General features: G+C 38.4%; 1 protein-coding gene across 2 annotated transcripts in view; it reads right to left on the bottom strand.

Annotated features, from left to right (window-relative positions):
* The window catches only part of rbfox3a (RNA binding fox-1 homolog 3a), an 85,857-nt gene that overhangs the window by 35,451 nt on the left and 38,190 nt on the right, over window positions 1-12,216 (bottom strand). For both annotated transcript variants that reach the window (XM_041962553.1, XM_041962554.1), the window contains exon 3: window positions 8,809-8,862. In XM_041962553.1, coding sequence (XP_041818487.1) covers window positions 8,809-8,862 — 54 coding nt within the window. The remainder of the gene's footprint in view (window positions 1-8,808; window positions 8,863-12,216) is intronic.

The following is a 12,216-nucleotide window of genomic DNA, read 5'->3' as shown; positions in this document are numbered from 1 at the left end:
TGAGTGACGTCACACATAACAGTGGACATGGATGCATCTCTCCCCAGCTGGAGTAGGCTGGCGGTAGGAGTTTCAGGTGCTGGGGGCAAGATGGGAGATTGCTGCATTGCTCCATCCGTCCACATACACTGTTTGGAGCTGTCCATGGCACTGAAAGGGTTAAATCACTTTGCCCTGCTGCTGACAAACAGACATGTCCTTCTATCACTAGCTGAGGCCCAGAGCTCTCTTTTATATGTTTCCTTCCATTGGAAAGGTAAGGACTGCCGCCTGCAGAGGATGCGCAATATACAGGGTGTGAACACCCCCTCTTCTACAATGTGTTACACAAATGGTCTATTTTTCTCTTTACTAGTGTATGTAGAGAGGCTCAGATCTGCCTGCCATTTTAACCTTTGGCTCCGTCTACGATTAAAACATTTGTTGCAGCAATTTCATCCTGCCATTAAGGTTATTTGAAGCGGCTTTTTTAATGGGAGTCAGACAACAGAAACCTGTCATGCACTCTCTAGCAGTGGGATTTACCCCTGGTGATCCATTGAAACAGGGCCTCTCTTAGCCCAGATGGCGGCTGAAATAGTGAGTGACCTATGCATGCTGTTGGTCTCGCTGCCCTGTCTCTCTATTGGAGTGCAGCAACTTTACAGCAAAATCCCACATTTACCCCTAGAGTTTTCACAAACTCCTCTCAGTCCTGCATTATTTCCTTTGAGGGGTTCTTCTCGTAGCCGCACAGAAACAAGGTGGAGGAAGCATCTCATGGACTCTGCCAAGTGTGTGTTTTATCTCACTGACTCTGTGATACTATCACACAAGCCTGCAGTGGAGTGTGAATGGAGCCTTTGCAGGGTGTTTGGGGGCACTTCATGAGAAGTTTATCCTCATTCAGAGCCTGCCTTATAGTGTAGACAGTGGCAAATATCTGCACAACAAAGTGACAATCTTGGCTTCTCTGTGCCCTTTCATCAGTTTCCATCTGCACCACTAATATCCCAGCATCTTGTATTGGTCGTCTGCATGGAAACCATTGCAGGATTTAATAAATCTCCTACCATTCTGCACTGGCAGTACTGTGTTGGGTGTGAAATCATGGCCCCCTTTTTTCACAAAGGACAGGACAAGGTGTTATCATGGGCATTGACTACATCAGCTTTGCCCTTAAACGAATAGCAACAGCTCATAAAGGATGAGTCCTATAGGAAATACAACATCAGTTTTGTACTGTAACTCCTGATTCTATGAGTACAGGCTTAGCCCTCTAAGACACCCACTGCTCCACCAGGATTAGCCGAAGAAAATATTCACTTTTGGGTGCAGAGCAAAGATTTGATGATGCTCTTGGAGCTCTGATGGTGTCATATACTTGACATGAGTACCTGAGAGAGGCAATTGTACAGTGTACAGCAACAACATTAAAATAGGTCCAAGTGGTTGAGAAGTTGGATACCAAAACAAAAACAAACAAACAAAAAAAGTAAACTAAGGACAAAAGCTGCAGATCATAGTGTGGGTTAAAACACTAGAAGACACTAAAGTTAAACATAGGTTGTATTTATTTGTTCGAGAGTTGTATTGAAGTGTTGCATGTGTGAAAGTAATGACTAAATATAAAACAATTATACTAGGGAAGAGATATATTCTGTGTTGCTAATATGCACTTGCTTCCAAATCTTATTTCATGTACTACAGTACATTTTTATTTTGCTCTTTTCTAGCACTACAACCACAGTACAAGCTGTTCAGAAACACAAGATAGTGTTTTTACGCTTTACAAGTCAGCGTGGCTCAAGTAGTACCTGCTAAGAGTGTTGACACCAAAGTGGAGGTGAAGTTCTTCTGATGAAACAAAGATGATGGTTCCACACACAGGCCTCCACTTTCCTATCAGTAACGTGGTGGTGAAGAGCAAAATAATGCTACCCCGATTTGTGTTGCTCTGGTCCACATTGCCTGGCTGTGTGTCAATCCTGATGTGGGTGTGTTGTAAATATTAAATTATCAAAAAATATCAAACCTTGTGCCCCAATTTTTTTCAGTGACTGTTGATAGCATTTTCTGCCTGCATAGTGCTTCCATTTTTTCATGCCATCTGGTTTAATCATATGACATCACCTGCAGCTTTCCCTACAGATAAACATAATAATCATAATTTGTATACACTCATATGAACTGATTTAATAAGCCACCTAAGGAAAAGAAAATTTGACAGTGTAGTGACACATTTCTGCGTTTTAAGATGATGGACTGAGTGTTCTTTCTTAGATGACTTTAGGTAAATGTAATTTGTTTGTGTGGAGGCTGATGGTGATCTCAGAAACTTCCTCACCTTAGCCCCACATTTTCAGTCCCAGAAACTCAGCTTTGCACATGTCTGCTCTACTACAATGTGTTACACAGATAAATGGTCTATTTTTCTCTTTACTAGTATGTTGAAAGAGGCTCAGATCTGCCTGTCATTTTAACCATTATCGATTAAAGCATTTGTTGCAGCAATTTCATCCTGCCATGAAGGCTATGGAGAGTGATTGGTGTCCTACTTTCAAACGCCTTTTTTAAAGGGAGTTAGACAACAGAAACCTGTCATGCACTCTTTAGCACAACAGTCGGATTTACCCCTGGTGATCCAAGGGAACAGGGCTTCTCCTAGCCCTGATGTCTCCCCCTTTGACTTGTACAAAAAGTGCTATCTACAAGTGTGGTGAAGATGTTTCCTCATTTATTTTGATGATGGTGGTGGTCATTCCTCCAAAGTCTCAGAAAGGTTTTCAACTTGGGTTGAGATCTGAAGACCACGACAAACACTGTACAGTGATCCCTCGCTATAACGCGGTTTACTTTTCATGGTTTCGCTACTTCACGGATTTGCATCGTGCATTGTGTTCTGCATTCTGATTGGCTAAAAAGTCACTCCGCTTCTTCTCTACCTGTGCGTCAATAACGTTGCAGTTTAATATGAACACGTACGTGAAACAGCTTGCCAAATTTACATTACGTACGTGCAAATTCTCTTGTAATTTCGAGTTTTGCCTATCACTATGTTCTTCTCCCGAACAAACACACCTGCACCGCTGGCTTCAAAAGAAGAAAACACTGCAGAGCGGAGTCAGGATGCAGCGGCTCAGTCTGAAGAGCAGTGAAATACACCTGAGTCACTATTTGTCCGACTGTACTTTGTATTTTTTTCATAATCATTTTTAATTTTCTCCCGTTTAATCCAATTACTCGGGTCGCGGTGGGCGGTGCTAATCTCCGCAATTTGAAGCCTTCTGTTCACATCGATGATTAAAATTATTATTTGACAGTAAAGTACAGAAGTTATTTGTTAAAAAAAACGTTTCTAAAGTACTTTTATTTGTGAAACAAATGCTTGAGCCTGTAAAATGGTTTGTTCTTTCTTTTCAATGTATAATAGAGTATTTAATTGTATAATAATTGAAAAAAAAAATAAAGGTTTCTACTTCACGGATTTTGCCTATCACGGGTTCTTTTTGGAACGGAACCCCCGCGAAAAACAAGGGTATACTGTATATCATTTTCATTATTGTCAAACCATTCAGTGTGCTCTACCTTAAGAGTCACATTCATTATGTTAGACGGGACTGAAGTGGCAGAAGCTGATGGTCGATCATCACTGATCTGACTGCAGAAGTTGTTGAGATTCCTCAGACAGCTTTTTACTCATTTATTCAGTTTTTAGAGAAAGAGTGATTAGGAATCATCAGTGAATAAAGGGTTTTATTACTTTTGTTTTATCAGCAGGCTTTTTAAGAGGTATTTTTGTCTCTTATTACCACAGATCACCTATCAATGAAATAGTTTGAGCAGTACCATGACATCCTAAATTTTCTGGTTGTGAAGTCTAAGTTTCTGTGGGGGCACACTTGTTGTCTGCTCATCTCTGTAAAAAAAGAACAACAAGGATTGGGTTATATGAACTATTTGTAGATCTATTACGATATTAAGTTTAGCCTGCACTGTTGAATAAGAGAGTTGCGACATTCTTTGATCTGGCTGCCATGTGGTCATGTGGTTCATGTAGCTCTAAATAGCTGCAAACAGACAACAAACAGTCGCTGTCAGCCTGATGGTTTCAAGCCGGACAGACAGCAGCAGCAACTATATTTGCAGTCATTTTCAATTAATATTAACACATTTTGTGCATTAATGTGTCACTGACCGCAGTTATATTCAACAGAGCATTTTTTCTGGGGAGTGGTGAAGAGACATTAATCAGTTTTTCTCTGTTAATCTTAGAGGGAAAGTGGACAGCACCCATAACATAAAATACATTTACAACAGTGTTGGAAAGTAACTAAAGTGCTGGACTTTACTTTGCTTGCATACTTCCACCTTCTGCTACTTTCTACTTCTACTCCACTACATTTCAGAGGCAAATATTGTACTTTTTACTCCACTATGTTTTCTTGTTGACTTTAATAATACAAAATATAATCAACAAACAAATGATGACATAAGATTCTGGAGAAGATGATCTCTAGGGTGAAATTCACAAGGTACCCAGCAGAATATATAGTAAAAAAATAGCTCCACCTTTACCAGCTGCAACATTAAAGAGATGTATATATTAATACATCAATAATTATAATTCAGTAATATAATACACATTATTCTGAAATGGGCCAGTCTGCATCATGAGTATTTTTACTTTTTCTACTGTTTGTACTTTTACTTTTTGTACATACATTTGATGCAAATACCTTTGTACTTTTACTTCAGTAAAACTTTGAATGCAACACGTTTACTTGTAACACAGTATTTCTACACTGTGGTATTGATACTTTTACTGAAGTAAATGATGATGAATACTTCTTCCTCCTCTGATTTACAGTATACAATATGTATGTATACAATATATTCTTGTGCTTATGTGGTCATAATTAATTAATTATCTCAATGTTAAGACATTCACATGAACATGCACAACAAGTGAATATCAATGACTCCCAGCAACTGCTCAAAAAAGATGTTTGGTCAATTGTGCAAAGTAAACAAGGCAATCAATTACATTGAAAAAAACATTTTATTATATAACACATAGAAGTTTTTCCGTGAAGTCATCACAGAAACTCATTCAACTTCCTACAGGGTGACAAAGATGGCAGGCTGCAGACCAGGAAAGGCAAGCAAGTGTTCAAAATAGCCAATGCATTCTTCAACTGCAACAGTAGGAAGAAAAGGTGATTTGTTCACCTGGCTGTGAGTGCTCTATAAAACTTCACTGGATGGTCACTGCTCAAAACATCTCCAGACACACATGTAAGAATCACATTCAAATAGATAGGTAGATAGATAGATAGATAGATAGATAGATAGATCGATAGATATACTTTATTTATCCCAAGCTGGGAAATTGCAGTGCAGCAGCAGCAGCAGCATTACACACAGTGAAATAAGTGAAAAATTCTGAAATACGACTATAAAGAGCAAACTATACATAATAAAATATCAAAATAGCGAGCAGTAAAAGGATTATATACATAATGATAAAATAGCAAAATAGTAAACAGTAGTAATGAAAAAGTATTGCACAAAAAAAGAATATCTACAGCAAATGGCAGTGTGTAGAAATGCTTATTCATACAGTGATGGTAAAAAATAAATAAATAAATAAATCAAACTCTACGCCACAAGAAATGCTTCAGTTACTTAAATGCTTTGCTCAGGCCATTCCACTGTCAGAAGCAGACCATATCATAGACCCAGAGGAGACCTTGTTCTGAGTCGAGTTGACCTTGGAGAGAAATGGGGGAGATAAAGAAAGATGAATGATGTGATGTGTTAGGATTAATACACAGAAGGACATAGATTAATACACATCAAATCATGATCATCATCATTTTCATGAGGTTGAGATTAAGAAGTGAGTATACATGCCTACAGTTAGGTCTATACAAATTTGGACACTAACATGATTTCTATTATTTTGGCTCTGTACTCCAGTACAGAATCTGAAAATAAATAATGACAATGGACTTCAAGTTCAGACTCATCTTAAAATGTTGATATTTTCAGATGCATCAATGAACCATCTACTAATAATTGCCATTTTAGTTCCTATGGCAAGTTCCTATGAACTTAAAGAAAATGGTCATGCATAGTTCTTGTTTGCAGACTCTTTGAGTTTGATGAACAAATAATTAATAATGTCACACTAAAGCTTAAAGTCTACACTCTAGACTCCTAATCACTGTTTAATTTCAAATCCAATGTACTGAAAGACAGAGCCAAAACAACCAAAAACCGTGTAATTATCCAAATTACTGCACTCAGTGGCCATTTTATTAGGTACAGCTGTAAAGCTAATGTAATCCAATACACCAGCTCAGCCATAAAATCTGCTTTTGTGTTGCCTATAATGTTCAGGGATTTTTTTTTTTTACACTATCACAGAGGTGTTATTTCAGTTATATGCTTGGTGGTGGTGTTGTACTGAGCTGCAATATTTTCACATGTATTTCTAATATTCTGTATGTATTCCTAATGTATACAAATAGGGAGGACAAGTAATTAGAAACACCTCTCAATATAATGCAGCTCAGTCCAACACCACGTTTAACTATGACTATACTAAAAAACAAATAATTAAATGTATATATTCCGTCTCTGTGAACAAGAACAGAACATTATGAACTTCAAAAAGTACAATTCATGGTAGAGCTGTGATACACTTCTCACTTTGTAAAATAGACAGAAAAAACTGTAAAATTAAATGTTAAAAAGACTTAAGTGATGTTGGTCCAACAAGCAAACTGTAATGTTCTCTTTAGGCTGCACTCAACCAAATTTTTATGAACACAAAGAACTGATTCATCAGTTGCATCAAAGTTTGGCTACAATTCCAACTCCACAGTAGAATTGCCCTATTTACAGAGATATGTTCTAGTTTTAAGTGAATATATTTTTATATAGACAATGGACTGATAGATGAGAGAAAGATCTCACACTGGTGATTCCAACTTTCTCAGAGGACTCTTTGAACATTTAAAGTGTCACCTAAGCAGCAGCATACATATGAGTCTTTTTAGAGAAAGTTGGAATCACCAGCATGAGATCTTTCTATCAGATCTTCAACATTCTCGTGAGTTTACAAGCTCTGTTTTCATGGAAATAACATTACATTTCTTATATTTTTTTGTCACAGTCATGCAAATCCATCATTGTATTCTAACTGGTAAAAATATGACTTCAGTTTTGTGGTCATGCACAAGGAGCTTGCCCATAAGACTGTTTTGAGGGCAAAGCAGAGTGAATACAATTGTCAACAAGTCTTCTCTCCCTTGACCTTGATATATACAGTTTCCAGTTTATAAGGTACACTGAGCTAAAACTAATGCAGCCTAACAGTCCTACATTAAATCATCCCTTCATGAAGGTTATAATGTTCAGTTTAGTTGTTTAGATGTGTTCATTCATCTCGATTATTATTTTGAAGGATACAGAGAGAGATGTTTCTGACAATTACCCACCTTGCTGCTTTTGGATCCTTTGTAGATGACTGGCTTGTGAGGTCATCAAAGTCATTATCCCATGGTTTGACATGTCAGCACTTCAACAGAAAAATCTGTGAAGTAACTAGATATCTGCATATACTTATGCTTTTTTTTACTCTTATCACCCGTCACTGATGCACTGCGTGTAATGACTGAATTAACCAGGGAACAACCTTGCTGCATACAAGCTAAACATTTTGTCTAGTTGAGCTAGCTGCCATTCATTGCCATTCGTTGTGAGGTATACTGATACAGTTGCAGCCAAGCGTTGCTAAGTTTAACAACAAATTTAATAACCCAAGAAAAACATTTGTATGCCAACCGAAAGACAATGACTGCAATTAATTTGAGGTAAATGTAGGTCAACTGGCATTTGATTGTGGTGGTTGGTAAAGTGTTGCTCACGTTAAGTAACTGCAATTAGAATCTAACTATTATCTTAAGATAAACATTACCTAAGGTTGGCTACATAAAATACCATCATTGACTAGATTCAAGAGAGGTTAGCTAATGCATTAAAATGGCAAAATAAAATAAAATAAAATAAATGTGTCGTTTCATTCACTTACCAACTGAAAATGAAAATGGGGGTTCAGTGCTGGAATTATTCAGGGGTTCAGTATTGGTTCCCCCATGACACTTCTGCATTCTCCAGTTACAAAGGAAGTCTAAGAAAGTGTTGCAACTCACTTATTCAACAGCTCTGAGTAGAGCTACTTTCAAACAAGTGATTCCTTCTTGGTATAACTTTTGTAAGTAGAAGCATTTTGTGTGTGTGTTTTTCTTTTAATCTTCTTTAATTATTGGGTTTTTATTAGGTGTATAACAACATTGTGACACATTTTACATCTAGTGCTGAGCACATCACTAAAACAAGGAAACTACAAGCTCGAAATCATGAATAGCAATAGCAAGATAAAAAGATAAATAGAAAATAGAAAATTAAAAACTCAATAGGACAGTGGGATATATACTGTTGTGTTTGTGAAATATTATTTGAAATGTTTCCATTTTACATCATTAATAAACTATATTTCTATCAGATGTTAAGATAAGTAAGAGCGATTTATTGTCCGTCACAATGTATGGCAGGCTGCTAAGGTGTAAAGTGCTGCCTGCAGACAAGTGTAATTGATAGGTCCATAAATACTTTTAGACAGAAGGAAAGACAGCTGTGAAGAAAGTCAGAGGAGTGGAGGACTGCAAGAGAAAAGGAGGGCAAGGGACAAATGCTGTCTGCTGGAAAATCATATATGTGTACAGTGTGTTCTTGAAAGCGTGGTTACAGTGCACTTACCTTGGAGCCTCGCTCATTAAAAATAATCTCCACGTCTAAAATCTTGCCAAATTGCTGTGGAAGACAGGAAGGGAGAAGGAAAGCATGCATTAGAATATAGTGACCTTTACAATTGATACAGCTACTAGACAGAATTGGTGGCAACAGTTTTTACTCATGGAGTTATGTCATCCCCTTTGTCTGATCTCTTCCATTATTAATACATTTTCTGAAATCTCAGGTTACGCGATTAACTGCGCTACATCAGAAGCCATGCCTCTTTATAAGATATGTCATTAGACAGTTGCAGCAATTCAAGTGAATGCAATCAGCTTTGACATATTTAAGGCTTAAACTAACACCAGGAATGGAAAAAACTATTCAAACTAATATCTCTTCGTTACAAAACTGGCCTAAAATGAATAAATCTTTATTAGGTGAGATCAATTTGGTTAAATGTTCAGCTCTCCAAAGATTTATTCTATTTCATATAAGCTACCTTTAACTTTTCTGCCCAACAGGTTGAAATTGTATAACACTTTTTCCTGTAAAAAAAAAGATTTAGTCATAATAAATTATATGTGGATAAAGAAAATGGAGGTCTATTGTTGTCTAAAATAGAATCTTGGTATCATCATAAAGCTTCTTTTTGCTATAACAAAAAAATATTGATAGGAAAAAAAATATTATGTGGGAGAAACAGGCCAGATCTCATCTTGGTGACTTGGTTAGAGTAAATGGAATGAAGTAATTTGATGAAATTAAGAGTCAAAGAATATATATATATATATATATATATATATATATATATATACACACACAAAGGATACAGAAAATTAGCTTTGGTGATATTAACAAAAGATGTATTCTGCACTGTCTCTGCTTAATAAACAATTAATGAAATACAATTAAATGAACAAGTTTTACAACAAATAGGCCAACAACATAAGAGAGACAACATCAATTCAAATAAAACACCTAGGGTCACCTGCTCCAAGTCAATCAAGATTTAAACTGATTAGCAGGGATCAGTTTGTCTAGTTTTTGAATTTTCTGCAAGTTGTACCATTTGTGTGGTGCATAGTATTTTACAGCCAGTTTCCCAGTGTCAGTATTGGCATAGTTATCTACTATCTACTTGGGACCTAATACAGTGTGAACTTGATTTATTGTTAAAAGACATTAGAGATACTCAGGCTATTTGCCATTAAGTGCTTTACAGATAAATTAATGAAGTGCCATTCTCTACTGACTGCCAGTGATTGCTATCCAACTTTCTCAGACAGTTAACATCGATGCATTCTAAACTTATCCTCAGTTATGAATCCAAGGGCAGAGTGTTAGACTGCATGGTTTACAAGTGGAGACAGAGGAATGCATGTAAATTACATCACCATAGACCAGAATGGGTAAAAAGGTTGACTGGACAATTTGCTTCCTTCACTTTTGTCTAATACAGGTCTTGTTTCTACAATGCAGGTTTCCTTTTAAGGACTTAACTAATATGATTTTTATCTGTTATATGATACTCTTGCATTTGAAGTCTCAGGAGTAATGTTCATTTCATTGGGTCTGTCAGCCAGTTTTCAAGAGAGCAACATGCATTTTGTTTTATCTGGGTTGAACAGTAATGGCGATCAACACTATCGAAAGCCTTAGAGGAGTCAATAAAAAGGGTGACACAATCCTGCTCATTATGTAATGCACTAGCAATGTCATTCAAAATTTTTGATGCTGTTACAGTACAGTCACAGTACAATGCCCTAAAACCTGTTGAATAAGATTTTGGTATTGAGTGTTGAGATAAAATGTTCTCAACTGATCTACAACATTAGCAAAACATGTAAGTTTGGAAGCGGGCCAATAATTATTCAGCTCTTTATACAATAGTAGGACATAGGCTGCCTTCCACAAGTCAGGAATGCTTTCTGTTTCTACAGTCTTCTCTCTTCTTTCTCCAATGCAACATGATGTTCAGTTAGAAACCACTTACATTCCCCTTTGAGATCTCTATGTGATGCGCCATGTGATAGGGCTGTTAAGAGGGTCAGCGTTAGAGTGGGCAGAGGCACATTACACTAGAGAGCAGATAGAGAATTTAACATTTGAGGGATTTATCTCTGATGTCAGAAACACGTTTGATTTCCCTGACTATGTGAGAGATGTGGCTGGGAGATTGCTGAACCTTAAACAGGGGAGTGAGATTCTGGCTGAGTATTCGGTGGTGGAACCAGAGTGCTCTTGGAATGAAGCTACACTCCGCAACGTCTTTATCGAGGGACTCAATGAACAGCTGAAAAGACTGCGTTGTATACAGGCAGGTTTGTGCCTACATGGCAAGGATGCAGGACACATAATGAACTGCCCGGTGCGACCAAAAGATCGGGCTCACCAGTAGCTGTGGGGGCCAGTCTAAAGTCAAAAACCATTCTGCCCTCTTCATGTGCGGTGGCGGCAATCACGTGGGCTCAACGACACCAACCTGACCCAGGTAATGGACCTCATAACTGTCTGTGTGTGACTGATACTGTCCATTGTTAGGTGCTTCAGTGGGCTCACATGTACCAGTTAGGTCACCTCAATGCCAATCAAACTTTAAAGGTTCTAATGCAAAAATGAGTGTAAATGGTGTTAGAGTAACTGAGCAATACTCTGTCCTCTATTATTGAACACAATGGCGGAGTCATCAGAGAACTTCTGAAGATGGTCGCTGTCCATGTTGTAGGTGAAGTTCGAGGTGTAGATGGTGAACAGGAAAGGTAAAAAGGGCGGTGCCCTGGGGTGCTCCCGTGCTGCAGACTACCACCTCTGACTCACAGCTGCGCATTCGTACGTACTGTGGATGGTTAGTGAGGTAGTCGATGGTCCAGGCAGCAAGATGTCTATCCATTCCAGCGTCCTCCAGCTTCCCCCTCAGCAGTGCTGGTCTAATGGTTTTGAAAGCGCTGGAGAAGTCAAAGAACATAACCCTCACAGCGCAGCCGCGGTCTCCAGATGGGTGAGTGCCCGTTGCAGCAGGTAGATGACGGCGTCTTCTACCCCGAAGTTGGACCTGTAGGCAAACTGCAGCGGGTCCAAGGTGGAGCTCACCACAGAGTGGAGGTGGCTGAGGAGGAGCTTTTCCAAGGTCTTCATGAAGTGGAAGGTCAGGGCGACAGGTCTGTAGTGGGCCGGTTCCTTGGCGTGTGTTGTTTTAGGAACCGGGATCAAACAGGAGGTCTTCCACAGGGCAGAGACCTTCTCCAGGCTGAGGCTCAAAGAAAGATAAAGAAAACTGTCCATTGTCACACCGTGGTGAGGTTGTCTCGTTTTGGGTTTGCTGTCTTGTCATCTCCACCTGTTCCTGATTACCCTCCACGTGTTAAATTGTTGTAGTCTCCCTTGTCTTGTGCCAGTGTGTCTTTGTCCCTTGGTCGAGTCACCCGTGCT

The sequence above is a fragment of the Chelmon rostratus genome, chromosome 21 (assembly GCF_017976325.1).
Source record: "Chelmon rostratus isolate fCheRos1 chromosome 21, fCheRos1.pri, whole genome shotgun sequence".
Classification (NCBI taxonomy): domain Eukaryota; kingdom Metazoa; phylum Chordata; class Actinopteri; order Chaetodontiformes; family Chaetodontidae; genus Chelmon; species Chelmon rostratus.
This window is presented reverse-complemented; position numbering and strand designations above follow the sequence as displayed.